Source organism: Centruroides sculpturatus, unplaced genomic scaffold (genome assembly GCF_000671375.1).
Source record: "Centruroides sculpturatus isolate CEXI.00-Female unplaced genomic scaffold, Cexi_2.0 scaffold336, whole genome shotgun sequence".
NCBI lineage: Eukaryota > Metazoa > Arthropoda > Arachnida > Scorpiones > Buthidae > Centruroides > Centruroides sculpturatus.
The window spans coordinates 29,438-50,639 of record NW_019384582.1 but is presented as its reverse complement, the minus strand read 5'-3'; the positions used below and the strand labels follow the sequence as shown (position 1 = coordinate 50,639).

Here is a 21,202-nt window from a genome sequence, read left to right as displayed (position 1 = left end):
ATGATGTATACAGGGACAAGACACTAATAATTTGAGATTCAGAACATATTTAAAATTTATTTAAGTTAAAATATATGATTAAAAAATTGCAGCCTGGCATTGTGATGATGTCACAATAAATTTTTGTTCATTAATTGATAAATTATTTTTTCTACTTAATTATCATTTTAAAAGCAAGCATAATCTTTCTACATATAAGATTTGTGAGCTATTTATGAGTTCAGTCAGATTTATAAATGTACTGTAAATTCATGCATCTAAATTGACCAAGATTTTCAGTTTAAAATTCTGATTTAGACTTATATCTTCTATATAGATGGGCCTCCTGAACTTACAGTAGGCATACCAGTAAGCTAGAATTGTAATGTGAATACAGTAAGACCTTTACGCTTCCTCTATTAACACTGATTCGATATAACACTGTCTGCTCGAAGCCTTAGAAAAAGGTCAAAATTACGTTGATTCAAATTATCGCAAAATTTCATTGATTCATATATAACGGGTGGCCAACCTGCGGCTCGCAAGCCGCATGTGGCTCTTTGAATGATTATTTGTGGCTCTCGATAAATGTACCCGAGTTCCCTTTTCATTTTTGTGTTATTATATTTAAAAAAATTATTATTGTTCCATATGTGTTTCAAAATGTCTTTTAAATTACTAACAACAAATATGAAAGATTAAGTGCAACGCTGTAACAAATTTCATTTCCGTCCAAGTTAAGAATGATATGACTCATGTAAAACTGTGCGAACGAACATAAACAGTGGCGTAATCGTCCGTTATCGACCGACTCCAGACCGATTTTGAATTTGTNNNNTGACAAGGCTGGGGACCTAAAAAACATTCCAAAAATTCAAAAAAAAAATTTTTTTTCAAAAATGGCCTTAAGGACCACGTTTTTCGTAAGGCTATGTAGGCTTGACGTATATATACATCAATGGAGACTAAGGAGTTAATAGTATTCATGACCATATAGTGTAATGAAAATTGTGATCCTAATATAGATAGACATGATGCTTCAGTATTGAACTGCAAAATAATTCTGGATAATGTTATCCAGTGGTTTGAATAATGCATAAGAATTGAAAAAGATGACATAATAGATGGCACAAGCACATTCATCTACAGCAGTGTTTTTCAACCTTTTTCATTGAGTGGCACCCCTGATTGAAAAATAAAAAATCGTGACACCCTTGACCAGCAGCAGATCTGAATAGGGGACTAATGGGCCAGATAAATTTTTTGCGAAAACGAATATTACGCGCAACGCTGGGGTGGGGTCTGGGGAGGGAGTCCCTCCCCAGGAAGAAAACTTTTAAAAATTGACAATTTGAAGTAGCATTTTAATGCAAAAAGCAGCGTTTCTACATGTTCAAAATCAAAATTTAAGCCCATCGAATTTTGTCAAAATAGCTACATGTAAAATAATAGTCTCTCTATTGTTTCTTAAATTTAGTTTTATTATCAAATATATCATCATTTTATATTATTATTTTATTGATAAACAATTCTTGTTAAGTTTTTTATACTATTTTGATGCATATATAAAATAAATATTTCATTACTTTTTTCTTCTCTTTTTCATATCAATTTAAAAAATTTAAATTACAAAAATGATAATAAATTGTTTATTTGTCATCATTACTTTTGAATACTATGAAAGTACTATAATATGCATCTACATTGTGCATGCTTTTCAAAGTGCAATGCAACGCTTTTTAAAGTATATACAAGACACAAGTGTCCATGTCGTTCTTCTCTGCTGGTTGGCCTGGTACTGAGATTGGGAATGTGAAGGCCAAGTAATGTGGTTTGGGCGAACTCGTGACAAGTCATGCATACACGTAGCGTTGAACATTACATTAACATGCAATTAGTCATCGTTTCTTTGCTTACTAGATATCTCGTAGCAAAATAGAACTGACAATGAGTTATCTTGAACTACACTTAAGTAAATTTCCAAGAAAATGACTAAAGGCCCTAAACTTTGTGACACCCCAATTGTGGCGTCGTGGCACCCCAGTTGAAAAACACTGATCTACAGCATGTCTCTGCCAATGGTGATAGCAATGGTTATTTTCTGTGGAGAATTTATATATTTACAGAATACCTATGAACACTGGAACAAGACATTAAGCGTGTTTATCATTGTTGATATAAGTGACTTACCTAATATCTACTTTTGATTTCAGTCAAATCAAGTACTTTACCTAAACACAGATCTATGAGTATTCCAGATATTTGTGATAATAAATGGGTAGGAAAATAGTTCAAGATAAACTTGCTGTATATGAAGCGTGCAATGCCATACCATAATGTTGTAAATGCCAACAAACAAACTTTTTCAGGAGAGATAAAAAACTACCTTCTTCTCAGTACTGAAACAAATTATTAAACACATTTAACTAAACTTTTAATTTCCAGTAACAAAAATTTTTAATGCAAAAATTTCTGATAAAACAAAAGGTTGCTTCAGATCATCAATGATATTCCAAAATTGGAATGAAAAATGTTTGTCAGAAATTTTTACATTAAAAATTTATCTGTTTAAAAGTTAACTTCTTTGTTGATGGAAAGAAAGGCTAATAAGAATCTACAAATTGATGTATTATATATTTTTACAAACAAATTTTTTGAGATATATATTTCATTCATTTTTATAGATTACAAATACATTACACTGTTATTCAGTGTATTATTTTCAAGATAATATACAGAAATTGATTATAGAATTAATAATTTTATAAGAAATCTTTTCACAAAAGAAAACATCTGATTTAATCAAAATCTATTATATACATTTCTCAGCAAGAAATGTAGATCTATTGTTTCATTGTGTTTTTGTTATATATGTTATATCATTCCATCAGCTTGAAACAATTGGCATTGTAACTCATTAGATTGTATTACCTAGTTCTCAATTATCCAGTGACCAATAATATTTTTGAGCCTTGTGAGGCACACAGGCTATAATTCCATTTGGCCTGTGTGCCTCAACAGTGAGATCAAATGAATTAATAGTATTCATGACCATATAGTGTAATGAAAATTGTGATCCTAATATAGATAGACATGATGCTTCAGTATTGAACTGCAAAATAATTCTGGATAATGTTATCCAGTGGTTTGAATAATGCATAAGAATTGAAAAAGATGACATAATAGATGGCACAAGCACATTCATCTACAGCAGTGTTTTTCAACCTTTTTCATTGAGTGGCACCCCTGATTGAAAAATAAAAAATCGTGACACCCTTGACCAGCAGCAGATCTGAATAGGGGACTAATGGGCCAGATAAATTTTTTGCGAAAACGAATATTACGCGCAACGCTGGGGTGGGGTCTGGGGAGGGAGTCCCTCCCCAGGAAGAAAACTTTTAAAAATTGACAATTTGAAGTAGCATTTTAATGCAAAAAGCAGCGTTTCTACATGTTCAAAATCAAAATTTAAGCCCATCGAATTTTGTCAAAATAGCTACATGTAAAATAATAGTCTCTCTATTGTTTCTTAAATTTAGTTTTATTATCAAATATATCATCATTTTATATTATTATTTTATTGATAAACAATTNTATTTAAATTTATTTTAAAGATTCTATTAGTTGTTAGAATAGTTCCAATAGTTCTATATTTTATATGATATGTAACATATTATATCAGATTTAAATGCCTTGCTCAAATAGATAACAAATGCTGACAGCTTTTAAATACAAATCTTATTTCCAAACAGAATCAATAATTTAAAAACATCCAAATATTATTTTTTCTAATGAATAAAACATATAGTACAATATAATAAGAAAGCACCATACTATTGCATTGAATTAGCTATCTGTAATATTGAACTAATTAATTGTTTGTAATGAATACACTTGCATCATATTGACAAAATATAATATATAGTATAACTTGTTTTATATTGCTATGTACAATTTAATATATTAGAAATTTGAATATTTTGTTTCGATTAATTATAAAAATTAAAAAATAAAGTAAAAAATAACTTTATTTGTTTAATAGGTGCAGATGACAACAATTTGAATTCAATTTTTTACGAACATCTAACTCGTTCACTTCAGCATTCTTTATATGGTGATTTAGCATTAGGAAGATGGGGTAATGTTTCACAAGGAGATTGTTTTGTTCTTGCTTCTGATAACTTGAACTGTTTAGTACATATAATTGAATTAGGGAATGGAATGGTAACCTTTCAAGTTAGAGGACTGGAATTTAGAGGTAATTTCCTATTAAATAAATATATTGCAATGAAGTACATAATGCAAACAATTGCATTATGTACTTCATTAAAATTTAAATGATGAAAGATGTAAATCATAATTACATTAAATTTTAGTTTTAAATTATACATATACAAATTATGCATAATTAAGTTTATGAAAATTTCATTTTGTATTAAATGTTTTCTTACTAATATCAACTGATGTTGATTGAGATGAATATTTAAAAATATAATAAAAATGGATTTATCATATTTATAATGAATGATATATGATAATTAGAGTTTCATTATTTACAAAAGTAATTCTTTTAAGTTTTAATTAATATTGTTTTGAGATAATGAATACTTTCTCTTATTTACATTTTCAAAATGATCAAGTTACTTCCAGTTTATTTGAAAAAAAAAAATTTTTGTTAGAATAGATGTTATTTTCATTGACATTTTTATTAATAAACATGGATTTTTGAAGAAATCTAGTTTACTAAATTTTAAACACTTTTTAAAGATACGTTGGGCTTCAACTTCTGAAGACAGACATTTAAATGTTAAAGCATTCTGATGAACTTTATATAATCTTCAAAAATATTTTAAATTTTAGTAAATAGAACCTATTCATAAGGTTGTTTTGAATTTATTTTAATGCTATAAGAGTTTTATTTGCTACAATAATAATTTATATCAAAATTTTAATACTAAATATTACATTTATTTTTTAGGTACTTATTGTCAGCAAAGAGAAGTAGAAGCAATAAGTGAAGGTGTAGATGAAGATGAAGGTAATGTCATAAATATATACAGTTATGAATAGCATTCACTATAGTTCTGTGAGGTGTGTGTCACAACTGGAATTATCTCCTGTTTTTCAAAATACTGAAAAAATAAGAGTTAGTTCTGTTAGCTACCATTAGGGTTTCCTTTCTAGGATTTCTGAAATGCAAAGATCCAGGTTTTTTATTTGATCTAAATTTACTTCCCTGGAATTGTAATATGTTCCTGGGAAATTCCAAGAAAAATGAAATTGCAATAATTTCTTCTGGTCAAAAGTGAAAGTATTAAATCTTTTAAATTATTAATAATTTTTAATGTATTTTATATTTATGTTGTTTACATATTTTAAATATATATTTATTAGAGAAACTATACAAAGTACAGTCGACCCCCGTATAAGATCATTGATTATTCCGTTTTATATGAATTCCATGTTGTACAAGTCACTTAAATTTTACAAATACGTGAGCCGTTCACAGCCGGTACACGTATTTGTAAAATCTAAGTGACTCGTACAACATGGAATTCATATAAAACGGAATAATCAATGATCTTATACGGGGGTCGACTGTAATATGTAAAAACTATACTACATTATACTACTGTACTACTACAACAATTTTTATAATTTTGACTCACTTCTGCTTTGTGGAGTTATTGTGTACTGCATTCTCTTTAAGCTTAAATAATTGTTTAATGGTTACTTATATTAAAAAATATCTTTAAGGTTGCAATAGTTTATTGAATTTTATTTGCATTAAAGGCCCTTGGTGATCTAGTGATATTGAAGCTGTATAAACCAGGATAGGATCTTAGTTGTGGCTGGTTCTGACTGTCATGGTGTACACAGTTCTGAGGTTCTCCAGCCACTTTTACAGTTGACATATGGAAGGTGAAATTTGGTGTAAAATTGACATCACATGAAACAGCTATTCCATTCACTTCTCTGACTGGGCTATAAATAGGAAAGCTTTATTTGATGTTCTTTCATGGCATGCTTTAGGAAACTTCTTTATCTTTACTTTTATCACCATGCTTCAGGTTTATTATGCCAGAAATGTTATCAAATTTTATATAGTCAAACTCCATTATTACATTATCAGTTTATGCAAAGTCTGTGTTAATACAAAGTAGATTTGAGTTCCATGAGTGAGAATGGGCATTTTAATGTTAATAAGTCTAGTTAATACAAGATATCAGTTAGTATGTAATATGAAGTATGTTGTTGTACTATGAATCAAATAACAATTACACTATGTCTAATACAAAGCACACTGCTTTCAACTTCCCAAAAGTCAAACAAACCAAATAGCAATACACAACTCAAATCATTTATTTTAATGATTAACCGCAAGCATGTTTTTAAACTTTAAGATTGTCACAATGCTTATGATTTCAATATTATTATCATCATTGATAAGGAAGATATACATTAAACCAATGACATTCACTCTAACTTGAAAAATTTCACTCTTTCTTATAGTTGTTGCATTTTATGCTGTGACAATGCTGAACAATTAGATGTCAGTTGACATGCACATTGGAAAGCAGAAGTTAATAAAAATTGGAGACTTTCAATTAAAAATCTGTAGTTTTACAAAACAGTTCTTATTTTTAATTGCTTTAATAATGGAAATAACAAAACTATATTTAATATTGTAATTACAAATTAATTACAATATTAAATATTGCAATTAATTTGTAATTTTAAAATTAAGAAATGTTTCCATTGAAATCCAAGCAGATAAGTTATTTTTAAATCTGTAAAGTTGTGTCTATCTAGCTCCTGGATTCAATTTGGTGGTTAGGTCAGCTTGTTATATCTAGTAGCTTTAATCAGCATTCTACCAACTCAAACTAATGTTAAAAAATGAGTATTAATTCTTTCTTCAAGCTATTGTATCTCAACAAAATGTCTGGTTTGAGCACCTGATAAGTTTGGTTTTATTTATTTTTAAATATATCCAAACAAGATGAAATATAGTGAAATAACTGGGATAAAATTTGGTTTTTGCCATTCAGTGATATAACTGTTAATTTTTTTTAAAGTTCACTTAATACAAATCTCATTAATACAAAGTGCCAATTTTTAAATACCTTCAATTTTGTGTTAACAAGGTTTGACTGTGAGGCTAAAAATAATGAAATTTAAATCTTCTGTGTAATTTTATCTTAATAGTTATTAAAGTAACACTTTGGTGATTTATTCTTAATACAAAGTATGTTGCAATTTTTTTGCCTTCAACTAAAAGTTACTATTTTGAACTCTGCTGTTTCTTAATAAACAAAGTTATTTCTATTTTTAAGTTTAAACATATTTACTAAATAAGTTCCTGCATCTTTCTCATTATTCTGGAGATAGTTTTCTTAGATTTCTATGATTATTTGCTAAACTTTGATTCTTTATTAATTTTTAAATATTTAATGGCATTTTATTGTCATGTGATTTTCTTCAAATATTGGCATATAAAATGCTATAAATTTCATACATTTCTTAAGGATTCTCACTATTTTTTTGTAACTATATTAATTTTCTATTTCAGAATAAGCTTTATCAATTCACAAATTGAAAAACTTTTATCTTTTGTAAACTATTAATATTTCTGTATATCAAATATCCCAAAGACAAATATATATAGATACATAACCAGATGATTGTCTTAAATAATCAGGCTGTAAATAATATGTTAATTTAAATAACCTGGAAGCAAAGGCTTGCTCAGAGTCTGGATGGCACAACTGGCAAACACATTGCATGACAAGTGGAGGTCGTAGTTCAAGTTCCCACCCCGAGCCAGTTCTTTTCTTCCAGATGATTCTAAATTATTTAATAAATTATTAAAATTATAATTATTAATTTAGATATGAGATGGCATTTAATGTCTATCTCTAGTAGGAAATTACTTAGTATTAATTATTAAAATAGCGGATTTATATCCCGATTATTTAAGGCAATTGTTTGGTTATGTATCTATTAATATATCTTTAACAAAGTTTAGTAAAAATGAAAATTTCATTATTTGTTATTCTTTTTATATTTTTTACTAAAATTGAGATATTTTTTCTCTTTTATACTGTAAAATATTTTCTGCTATATCAATACATGTATAGAAACATCACCAAACAATTGCCTTAAATAATAATAAATTTTTGGTTGTTTGGTTGGTATTTACATTTTAATTTGATATTGAAATACAGGTAGCCCTCGGTTTACACTGCAGTTCCATTCCTACAAAAGCTGATGCAAATCGAATCACCATAAAACGAACCCATATTTACAGTGAGATATAGGGTTAGGTTCTACATAAGTGAAAAATAAGCAAATAATTTTGTTTATTAATACAATATAATACAAAATATATAATATTTTATGATAAAATGTATTTTATCATAAAATAAAGTGAATTGTTTTTATTAAAAAATTTTAGTTTCGGATCTCTTACATTTTTTGGAAAAAAGTATCCATCTTTAATTGTTTACATTTTTATTAATATAATAAATATAAGTACGACTCTTTTACAAAAAAAATTTTTGTTTCAGTCATTTCTTTTGTTGTTCTCACCATCAGCAGTTCATAAAAAGTTTTATGAACTGCTGATGGTGCGAACGACAGTAGTTTTTATAGTTTTATAGTTAGACAGTAGTTTTTATAGTTGAAAGGATACGTTAACCCGACAAAGAGCTACAGATGAACGGAGACACTGATTGGTCGACCACTGGTTGCCGTAGTGCATGTATAAGGTCAGTTTGAGCAGGAAAATTGAAGGTGGCTAAGGAGAGATAGATATTTTCTGCCTAATAAAAAAGTATCGTCTGGCCAACAAGAAGTAGATTTGTCTCACTAGGGATAGTTTGTGATCGCTGAAAGTGCTACTGCGTCGTAAGGTGTTTTCCTGAACGAATTGATACGGGATACATTCATTGGCGCTATTTATTCGGATGCCATTTATTGGACAATTAAGTTTGATAACTTGACTCGTGGGTACCTAAACGTTTAGTGTTTTAATATTAATTTAATGCAAATGTATACATATCCAATAATATTAAACAGAAAAACTAAATATATTCAATAAAAATCTTTGTTTTAACGAATGTAGAATGTTGCGGCTCGGTAAATACGTCAACACTGAAATGAAAATCAGTTTGGCATAGGGAAAATCAGGGAATTACATCGCAAAATGGTAAATTGCATAGCGGCGTTATTGTGAATTGGCATAAATTGAGCCGGCGTAAACCGAGGGCTACCTGTAAATAAAATGTAAAAGATTGTAAAAATTCTGATAAACATAAGTTTTTTTCTTATTAATAAATTTACTTTTAAACATTTTAATTTTTATAGGTTGCTGCTGTTGTGAATCAGGCCATCTTCCTCATATGTTGTCCATTAATGCAGCTTTTAATCAAAGATGGCTGGCATGGGAAGTAACAGCTACAAAATATGTTTTAGAAGGTTATAGTATATCAGATAACAGTGCTGTATCAATGCTGCAAGTTTTTGATTTGAGAAAAGCTCTTATAACTTATTATGTGAAAGTAAGAATTTTTAATTTAAAAAATGATTTCATATTGAACATCATCATTCATTAAAATCATTAACCAGTATATTTTAAAGTTTGTATTATCTTGTAATAATTCGTTCATGACCATAGTTAAACAGATTTACTGTAGTTCAAAGCATTAACAATATTATTAACACTAAGTATTTCATTATCATAGTTAATGCTAAAACCTTCATTTCTTAATGAAATTTTGACATCATTATACTGAATATTGTTGTATTTTATTTATTTTAACATATCTTCTAGCAATTTACTAATTTTATTGCTAGAGTGTGGAGTAACTATTGTATTCAATTAATCAGTAAATCTGAAAAAAATTTATATAAGAGGAGGACTATGAAATCTAGATTTTTAATATTCAGTATTGTATGATGATCAATGTTTTAAATAAAAGTATATTTATTTATATAATTTTGATGATGTTTAATTTGATTTTATATTTAATATAAGAAGAGAAATTATAAAGTTAATATTTTTTTAGAAGTGTTAGTTAAAAACTATGAATGTTTAGATTTTGCTTGATATTGTGATACAGTATAGTCTTGTATAAGCAGGGTTACATATTAGCAGGTACCTCAAAAAGTAAAAATTTTACATAAATTTGTGTTCTGTTCCAAATATCCCAGATGATTCTCTAGACATTTAAACAATCATTTACAGTTAACAGAAAAATGTTAAAATATGTTAAAAGGTTTTACTAAATGAGTAACATTTTTGTTTAATGTTTTTGAATATACAAAGCAATATTTTATTAAATAATTAAATTTTATTCAAGTATTCTACATTAGAAAAATACACGCAAGCTAGGTATTTACCAGAGTGAATAGCATTCATTAGTTCTGTGAGTGTGGAATGTCAGAAGCTTGAAAACTGTACATCTCAATGTACATTTTCTAACTTAAGAGTTAGAAAATTATACTTCTCTAAGAGTTAACTTAACCATTTGTATCTATGAAAGCATGAATCTATATATATATAAGGTATACATAAAACAAGACTCTACTGTATTGTATTAATTTTTCTTTCTGTTATTTGAATAAATGTATACTTAATGCTTATTTAAAATTATTTTTTAGAGTATAGTCTATTACACTTTGACATCATCACGGTTAGAAGAATGGTTAAATTCTGACTCTATACAAGAAGCATTAAAACCAACACTTGACAAAAACTATGCAGATTTAGATCCAGTATTTAACATGAATGTTGATGAAGATTATGATTTTCATGCATCTGGAGTATCTCGAAATAGCTTTTGCAATGTTTATCTTGATTGGATACAATATTGTTCATCTCGAAGGGAAAAGGCAAGTTTGAATTCAACAAAATAATTTCTATAGATTAAAAACCATCTTGGTTTATGAAATAGTAACCCAATGATGAAAGTTTGAAAAAATTCAGTTATTTTAGTTGTAATAAAATAGTATATTCAATCTTTATATATAACATTTATTTCAAACAATATGGTAAATTTTAATTGTTTTTAACAACATATTTATTGTACTATAATCTGGATGTTAAAACAGAAAAAAAGGTAACAGAAATGAAAAATTTCATCTAATTTATTAACACATTGACAAGATAAGTTATAATTGGTAATATTTTTCCAAGTATTACCTACAAATAGTCTCATAAAACATTGTCTTATCTTTCACGTCAGGGAAAGCATAGCAAATAGATATAAATAATAGTCAACATTTGAAATAAGACTGAAAAATAAGTAATGGTGCCAGAAAACTGAGTATTTATATTTATCCATTGAAAAATAATACAAAATATTTGAAACAGCATCTTTTTACTTACTCAGCTTAATTAGGTTCATACAATCTCCAAATAATGAAATTCATCTTCATTCCTAATTCTGTTTTCTGTCTCTGGAATTTTATCTCTAATCAAACTTTCAATGGTTCTTTTTTCTCAAGTTTAAACTTTTAATGGTTGAAACTATTTTTTTTTTATGGAAAGGAATTTATACACTACATATAACTATTTCCAAAATTTGTAATGCAATTAATGGTTTTTCTCAGTATTAAATAATAAGAAAGCATTTGATATGATCAATCTGTTCCAGACATTTCGTTATTATAATCTCTAATTATGTTTAGCTTTATCTAAATTGATCAGATTATCTTAGTTATCCTTTTCAAAAAAATTTTCTTTTTTATATTAGATAACATGTTTAGGTATTTTGACAAAAATAAACTCTTATTTTGAGTTTGGCTGATGAATAATTGTTATAAATTGACTATGGAGTACAATAATGGTATATAAATGAGAATGACATTAGAAACATTTTACCCAGTCATGTCAAGATTGCTGATACAATACATCATTATTAGTTAATATAAGTCGAAAGGCCGGATGCAGGCATTGGGGCATACTAAATTACAAATAAAAATAATAATATACTGAATATTATACTGTGAAAATATAAAATAATTTATATTGTTCATTTAAATTAATTTAAATAATAGCTAGGGGCACCCCCAGTTGCAGTTTTTGGCATCCGGCTAACAGGCTGAAAATGCTCATTTTTTCAGCTTTATATAGTATATGTATATATATATATTTGTACATACTAGAAATTCACTTGTCAAGCATGATGGAATAGAATATTTTATATGAGAAAGTAGAGATTGAAGAATTGAGAAAAGCTTCCAGTCTAGCTTTACATTGTGATCAGTGTTGCCGCAATGAAATTTCAAAACGTACTGAAGCGCCTTCAAAAATGTACTATTTTCCTTCAAAATGTACTAGTTCTATGAATACTTTGTTTACGTGCCTATATATAGGCACGTAATTTATATATATATACATACAGTAGAGCCTCAATTATCCGACCTAATTGGGGACTGGGGTTGGTCGGATAATTGAAAGGGCGGATAACCGAAAAGTATGAAAAAATCCATTATTAGGGTAGTATATTATTATATCCCATGTAATTAGTATATTAGTATATCGCTATTAACCTACTTTGCGTTGAATTTTCATTGATGTTAAGTCTAACAAAAAATTTTTTAATAATAATCGTCGCTATNAATTTATCAGTTTATCATTTTTTAAAATTTTTATAAATTTATTTTAAAATATAAAATCTTGACATCAATTTTGATCTTTGTCTTAGAAGGTTGACAGTGAGAGAGACTCAAGTCTTGTTTCATTATGTTTTTGTTTGAGTCTTCTAGCAAGACGTGTATTGGGAACAGCTTCTCATAATTCTGTTTCAAGGTAAGTTTATTTTTGTAGTAAATCTAAAATAATTTAATATCTACAAAATATTTTTACAATCTAAAGTTATGAAAGAAAATGCTTGCTACATGTATCAGGCATATAATAGTCTGTATGTTCAAATATATGTATGTATGATTGGAATAGACTATATCATTAAATTATCAATCTTTAAAAATTATACATATCAAATTTTTTCATTGAAAAAAATTAAATTTGTAATTTTTATTTTGATTATAATGATAAAATAGTCTTTAAAAATTTAATTTAATTTTTTAGTGTTGATTTCTTATTGCATGGATTGCATGCCCTCTTCAAAGGTGATTTTCGAATAACTTCCGTACGAGATGAATGGGTTTTTCAAGATATGGAATTGTTACGCAAAGTAGTTGCTCCTAGTGTAAGGATGGCATTAAAATTACATCAGGTAAAATAATTTTAGGTTTTTCGTTATAAGTGATAAATAATATGACGTCATGATAATTTTTTTTATTTACATTTTATGCCAAATTTAAAAGTTATTTAAAAATAACATATTTGAAAATTATATAAAATATCTTCATTTGCTTGGCCTTTATTTTTTTTCATATTCTCGTATAATATCTTATCACTGTCTTCAATTTAGTCTTTCGTAAAGAGAAGTTAAACACATTCCTTGACTGATCCTTTTTCCTNTTATGCCAAATTTAAAAGTTATTTAAAAATAACATATTTGAAAATACAATATAAAACTATATTTATTTTTATATAAATGAATTGTGTGTATTAAAAGCTATGGTGAATTACTGAATATGCAGACTGTGCATTTGCATGGGACCCTAATTTGATAAACTCTAAGTTATATCTATGATTTTGTAATTAATTTTTTTCTGAAATAAAACCTTAAATAAAAGTGTAAACCACTTTTGCTTTGCCTGTCTAATTCTGCCATTTCCTTATTTGTATTTTTTACCCATTGGTAATGGTGTGGCAATTTGTAGGAAAGGCAGTAGGCCTTTCCTACACATTGCCACAAGATATGAAGGAGTGCTTCATACATTTTTCTGTTTAGAAAGACCCAAAAGCTAACTGGTTTACATGGTACAACTACTGCTGGCATTTTGTCCCTTAAAACCACAATCTGCATGGATTTGCCTCATTTGAACAAATTTTTAACTTATTGACAATCTTGATTTGACAAGTCACAACACACAATATTTCAAATTTTTCACTTTTCATCACATCAGCAAACCAATTGCAGACAAAATGTAAATCACATTAGATCATTTTCTTACTATTCTCAAGATAAATGAATATCCTTGTGTATACTCACAAGGCAGAACAATGGAAAGTCATATTCCAGTGCATCATGTAAACATAGAGTCACTGACAAATCCAGACATATTCTTAGGTGTGATAAAATGTAGGTTAGGCATATTGCGTAAAGTATAAGCATACTGTGTAAAGTAACCTTATAAATGAGTTTACGCTTTGGTCCACCAGATCAATCACACTAATTCCATATCATTTTCATTGTCAGTGTCAACTTCATGGACATGGTCCCAAAAATCCTTAGTCCATCATTGATTAAAAGTTAAGTTAATATTTTAAATATTGATGGCAAATTATAAATTTAAATCTAGAGTGAAAACTTTGTAAGTCATAAAATTACTTTCTTGCCTATATGTCAAGTTTACTTCTCAAAATCTGAAAGTATACATTTTAATACTAAAAACTTATTAAAGCTGATGTTTTTTACTTTCATTGAAATGTTGCAATTTTACATTACAAGTTTTTCACTTTAGGCCATCAATATGTTTTTATAAATTGTTGAATTTAAAAAACATTTTGTTTTTAAATTAGATTTCAATACAGAAATAAATAATTTTTTACTAATGTGCAATCTAGTTTTTTTTTGTAAGTTTTGTTAAATTTTCCTAAAAAGCTTACCTCCAGTTTTTAAATCTGTTCAACAAATTTGCTGGAATTTTAGAAAGAAAGAAGAAAGATGACTTAGTTTAAAACTTACACAAAACACTAAGCTCAATATTATATCACTTGGAAGAATTTTTTTGAAATTTGCATTCTTAATTTAATATATGAACAAATAGAAAAATTGAATCCTTTTTTACATTCATCTGGAAGAATGAAAAATTTCAGTTAGTTAAAAAAAATTATGGTGACCTTCGTTTTTGTTCTCATTATAGTTTTGCACTTATTAAACAGGATATTCACTTCACTAATTATTTGGATGTATCTTTGCTTACTGAGTTAATTGATCTGCTATCTTGGATCCAAATTTATTCCAAAGCTTAAGGGAAACAATATCAAGCAGATATTTATAGAATTGAAAGCTTATATTAGGGATATCAAAATTAAAAAGACAAAATACAATTTCTTAACTTAGACTGCTTACAATACCTGCATATCTTATAATGACATTCCATTATACAGTAATACCCCAACTTATGCTACCCTGACTTACGCGAACCTGGAGTTATGCGATTTTCAAATCTCGTCGATTCGTCTTTTGTTTGAGCGCCACTCAACCCTTGATTACTCACTCTTCCCACACTATTGTTCAGCTTACATATTTGGATGTGTCACGCGGAATCCACACATAGCTACAATTTATTTTGTGTTATTTATTTCTGTGTTTGTTATATCTACGGAGACTTGAGAGACTCTACTATGTCATCCAAACGAAGTAGAACTAATTCTTCTGCATCAAACAAGAAAAGAAAAACTTTATCTTTGGAATGTAAAGTTAACATTGGGTATGTTCGTTTCGTAAAGTCGAACGAGTTAAGCGAGAATGAAGTCATCGTTATTCCTATTTCGTTAGACTTTTCGAACGATTCATTACTAACGCGTTTAACTTGTTTGACTTTACGAACGTACCCATTATTAAAGACTTTGATACAAAAATGAAAATTTGTGAATTGGCATAGAAGTTTGATCTACCGGAATCGACGGTCAGAACAATTATAAAAGGCAAAGAAAAAATTCTCAAAGTTGTGAAAAATGCTCAATCTTTAAATTCAAGCATCATTCGTAAATGTCACAGTATTATCTCTGAGATGGAAACAATGTTAAAATTATGGCGTAATAATCAAGTAAATGTGAAAAATTGTAAAATAATATAGGCCTAATTTGTTATACATATGTATTATCTAAGATTTTATTAAACATTTTTTTCTAAATTGTTTTCTTTAGTCTCCGGCCACAATTAAAAATTATTTGTATGTATTTATATGCGAAATTATACCCCAACTTATGTGAATTCGACTTACGCAGTTACTGCTTGGTCCCACTTATCGCGTAAGTTCGGGGTATTACTGTATAAAGTCTCTGTCATTTTAAACTGTATAGAAATTACAGAGCAACAGAAGACAAAGAAAACTTCTAATGCCTTGTTTGTCTTAATTTTTTAATCAAAAATTGAGAATGGAATATTTGAAAGGATATTCTGTTTTTATGCATAATATAAAATTGTTTTTAACATTCAACTAAATTTACAAGAATTATTGAACTTTAACCTTTCATAATAAATTAATAGTTAAAACTTTTTAATTTTTAAAGTAGACAATTACAATTTTATTTTTCAGGATCACTTTATGTCTGCTGATGAATATGAAGATCATGCAACCCTATATAATGTTATTGGAACCTATGAAAAAACACTTGTGATATCTCATGAAGCTGATCCAACATGGAGAAATGCAGTTTTATCCAGTGTTCCTTCTCTCTTAGCTCTTAGGTTAATAAATCTTTTTAGTTTATATACAGATAACTAATTTTCAGATTTCAACTGAATATAGTCAAATTCTTTTCCTTTATTTATTTATTTGTTTATTTTATTTTTGGTTCATTTTCAAATTATCATTTCAAATGTATCTTTATAGTGATGCCAATCAGTTTTGGATAATATTTATGTTACAGTCTCTCTTTTGTAATTTATCTCCTCAATTTCCTTGTTCTTGTAGATAGCAGGAAGGTCTCAGTATTAAAGTTAAAAAGGGTGATATTTTATAAAAGAGGTCTATATAAGTGTCATGTATACAGGGTGTATCAGAATGACATTTTAAAAATTTGGGGGATTGTAGAGGATGAAATTTTGAACGTTTTGATATAAGGAACCCATAGCCAGAAAGTTTCTACAGTGGTAGGAAGTGCTTGACCGCTCTTCACTTTGGTAGCTACCCTTCTATCCATTGACATCATGTTATTGTTCTTGACTTCTTCTTCTGAGGTATGTAAAGTCCCCTGTGTACGAAACACCTGTAGGAACAGTTCATGAGCTTACGGAGCACATCTTTATAGCATTTAATACCATCAGAGGGGAGCATGGCATCTTATAGAGAGTCAGACAAAACATGGTTCGTTGTTGCACATTATGTAACAAAGTTGGTGGTCGTCACATTGAACATTTACTCTAAAGTAGTGCAGCCACTGATTCGATGTACAGTTGATTGTACTCTACTATTTTGTCAATAAAACTTGTCATAAATACTGTATTCAGCTGTTTCATTCACCATATCGACTGAAAAGTGCAAAGTGCTGTAGAAACTTTATATCACATTTCCGGCTATGGGTTCCTGATATCAAAACATTCAAAATTTCATCCTCTACAATCCCCCAAATTTTTAAAACGTCATTCTGATACACCCTGTATAAATATAGGAGAACTAAATATACTCATATATATATATATATATGATAATTATATTGGTAACAACTATATATATATATATAGTTGTTACCAATATAATTTCTTGTATTTTAGTTTTAATATCCAAAAAATTTACTTTCCTTTCTATTAACTAAATAATATAATCTTATTCTTGCATTACTTTGACTAATCTGTGATAAATTTGAAATATATATCAAGTGTATTCCATTATATCAGCATATCTATAACTTACTAAACCAAATACAGTGGTGCCTCGAATAACGGACGCTGTGAATAACGAACTTTCTGTTTGACCGTTACGTGACTCGAGCAACGGACTGGCTGCGGACAACGGACTTTCCATTCGGCAGTTACGTGAGGCGACCAATGGACTTTCTACGAACAAGTGCAAATGATGTTTCCACTCTTTTGCTGTTGCCAATGACAATCTGCTATTTTTATAATATATTAGTATTATTAGAATATATTATCAGTATATCTGAAGTACAGAGCTCCCGTTGGGATTAGGCTTGCTCCCTTGTTTATTACGTACATCACCTCAGTGCAGGGTATTTACATTTATTCAAGTGTTGTGCAAATCATGGCTTCTAAAAAAACAGAAAGGTGATTTCAATTGAAACAAAGCAAGAAATCATCAGAAGGAGTGAAAGTTGACAAAAACTTCCTTGTCAAATGGGGAGAGGTTCAGGAGTTTACCAACACTCATTATCCAAACAGAGCTGAGGCCAACAGGATCAATGATCTCTACAATGACACCCTTGCCCGTCATTTCCGACAGGTATTGAAGAAGAGAGAGAAACAGACCATCTTGGACATGTTTTTCAAGAAGCCAGCTGCCAAAAAAACAAACGATGGAACAAGAGGAGTTGACCCTGCAAGCTCCGGTAGCCTCTCCTGAATCTGAATCCGATTAAAAAAAAATAAAAAAAAAGACCCGCTGCAATGTGTAAAAAGTCTGTATCTGTATGAATGTGTGAAGAAAGTGTTCCTCCCCTCCTCCTCACAACATCTGACTACCTGGCATAATTGGTGACTGCTCCATTTTCATTTTTTTGTTATAGTACAATACGATTATTTTATGCTGCGGAATGAATTATATGTTTTAACATGTATTTCTATGGAAAAATGTGTTTCATATAACGGACTTTTCACTTAACGGACGTGCACCTGGAACGGATTAAGTACGTTATACGAGGCACCACTGTAAATGGGCAATTAAATATTTAGTTTAATTTTAATAAAATTGTACTATATAATTGCTTTCTAATATATACAATATACTTTTCATACTTTTGGATTATGGAGGATGTCATGAAATTTAGCAGTAACTTGGTGTATTCTCCTGCAAGTGAATAGGAGCACCTTTTGTCTGTTTAAATACTTTCTCTTCAGAATTGAATTAGGAGTTAAATCGATTGAATGTTCATGATATACGAATTCAATAGCACTAAAAGTTTTTTATATGTTTTGTTTTTATATTCTATTAAAGCAAATATTTTGTCATTTAAGTTTGTGAAATTTTTTTTAAGTATTATAAACAATAGTGCAAATAAACTTTGGAATTAGTTTTTCTGTGCTTTCCTTCATACTTTATTATAGATAAAAATGAGTATCAGCACATATTGCTTTCTGTTTTAAAGAAAGATGTAAGCTTTATAGTTAACTTTACTGGATTAAATTGATTGCTTAAGCTTCTTTACTAATTGATACAAATTGGAAATCTTATCAACTTTTGTATTTCTGTTTTCTGATAAAATTTTCCTAGGATTTTCTCCATCCCAGAGATAGACAAATTTCTTTTTTCAACTGTTGTTGGCTGTATTAATCATCATTACTTGTGGATCTTAATGTATTCAAACAATCTGTAGGATGATATTGTTAAGATTCTGAAAAACAATAAATTCTGCTACTGGCTTACTTTTCCTTAAGATATAGTCTTGTTAAATTTCTGCTATTGAATTTTTATTGATACTGTCCCTTTGTGAAAAGTTGTTAGTTTTGTCACATATTTTTCTTTTCTTATTACTTATCAAAACACTTTTTTGTCTGGCAAAGTAACAGTTATTCTGTCTTTATCTTTCTAAGAGTTGATATATTTTTATTAATTATGTAACAGATTTTGTTCTGACTTTATACAGGGTTCCTACGCACTGGAAAGTCAGGGAAAATCAGGGAAAGTCAGGGATTTTCATTATTTTTTGAAAAAGTCAGGGAATTTGTCAAAAATTGTCAAAAAGTCAGGGAATTTGTCAAAAATTGTAAAAAAGTCAGGGAATTTGTCGAAAATTGTCAAAAAGTCAGGGAATTTGTCTCCTTAACTGCGTTGTTGATTTCGTTTGCTGAATATAGATAATCAATCACAGCCATCTGCAGGCGGCAAGAAGTAATGCTGCAATCTTTAAAACCCGAGATAACTCGGGCAAGTTCCATAGCGTTACANGAGTAATTACCCTATTTTGTATCAATTTAAATTATAAAAAAATTAAAATATCATCACATATAATTTTAACATCCTAATATTTCATTAAATTTTAGGTAAATCGGGAGTGTGTTCGAGGTTTATGGGCAGGACAGCAACAAGAACTGGTTTATCTTCGTAATCGTAATCCTGAAAGAGGAAGTATTCAAAATGCAAAACAGGCTTTACGAAATATAATCAATTCTTCATGTGATCAACCAATTGGATATCCCATATATGTATCTCCTTTAACTACATCTTATGCAGAAACAAGTGATCAATTATGCACTATCATTGGTGGTCCTATTAGTTTATCTATATTTAAAGGAGTAATATTACGATTATGGAACAGGTAAATAATTATAGATACTTTCTAAATATTCTCATTTCACAAAAAATAAAAAATTATTAGCACCTAGAAAATTATTTATTCATTTATTTAGAATTAAGCTAAAATAATATAATATGATCATAAACTCAAGTTAAAGATTTACAAGATCATAAAAGCAAGAAGAAAACTTAATGTACAAAAACACAATCACTTATATATTTAACTAGCAGATGAGCTCGGTGTTGCTCAGGCAAAATATAACAGCAGCAAAGATTAAGATTATTAGATTATTTCATACTTCTAACTCTTCTGTTATATTATATTATAGTATTTGATTTATATAACTACAAAGATTATCTTACATAAGTGTTTTTTACATCAGGTGACTAATCTAACACATTTTAAAAATTCAATTTAAAATGTGTACAGTAGAATTTTAAAAATGTATTATATTGGTACTTGGTGTGATAAACCTTTACATAAGGTAACCTTTGTACAGTAGAGCATCAATTATCCGACTCAATTGGAGACTCGGGTTGGTCGGATAACTGAAAAAATCGGATAACCGAAAAGAATGAAAAAAATACATTATTAGTAAAGTATATTAGTATATCCCATGTAATTAGTATATTAGTATATCGCTATTAACCTACTTTGTGTTGAATTTTCAACAATGTTAAGCATAACAAAATTTTTTTAAATAATAATCGTAGCTATTGTATTGTTAAAAATTATTTTAAAATTATTTTATTGCTCACAAAACAAACAACCACTCATAATTAGAAAATTAAGTTTTGTTTAAATACTGGCCTCCCTTTCATGGTCAAGCCAGTGTTGCCAGCTAAAACACGCAAAAATTTAACAAAAATAATATTAAAGTATCCAAGACATAGCCAAATATTGTAGCGCCACATCACTAGCAGACATTTGAAATTTGCCGACTAG

At 28.5% G+C, this 21,202-nt stretch overlaps 1 protein-coding gene across 1 annotated transcript in view; it reads left to right on the top strand.

Annotated features, from left to right (window-relative positions):
* Positions 1 to 21,202, top strand: part of LOC111624487 (pecanex-like protein 1) — a 161,116-nt gene that overhangs the window by 131,673 nt on the left and 8,241 nt on the right. Inside the window, exons 27-35 of the mRNA XM_023367334.1 lie at positions 4,022 to 4,237; positions 4,958 to 5,017; positions 9,349 to 9,542; positions 10,645 to 10,875; positions 12,693 to 12,796; positions 13,076 to 13,223; positions 16,384 to 16,552; positions 19,832 to 19,887; positions 20,004 to 20,278. Of these exons, the coding sequence (XP_023223102.1) occupies positions 4,022 to 4,237; positions 4,958 to 5,017; positions 9,349 to 9,542; positions 10,645 to 10,875; positions 12,693 to 12,796; positions 13,076 to 13,223; positions 16,384 to 16,552; positions 19,832 to 19,887; positions 20,004 to 20,278 (1,453 nt within the window). The remainder of the gene's footprint in view (positions 1 to 4,021; positions 4,238 to 4,957; positions 5,018 to 9,348; positions 9,543 to 10,644; positions 10,876 to 12,692; positions 12,797 to 13,075; positions 13,224 to 16,383; positions 16,553 to 19,831; positions 19,888 to 20,003; positions 20,279 to 21,202) is intronic.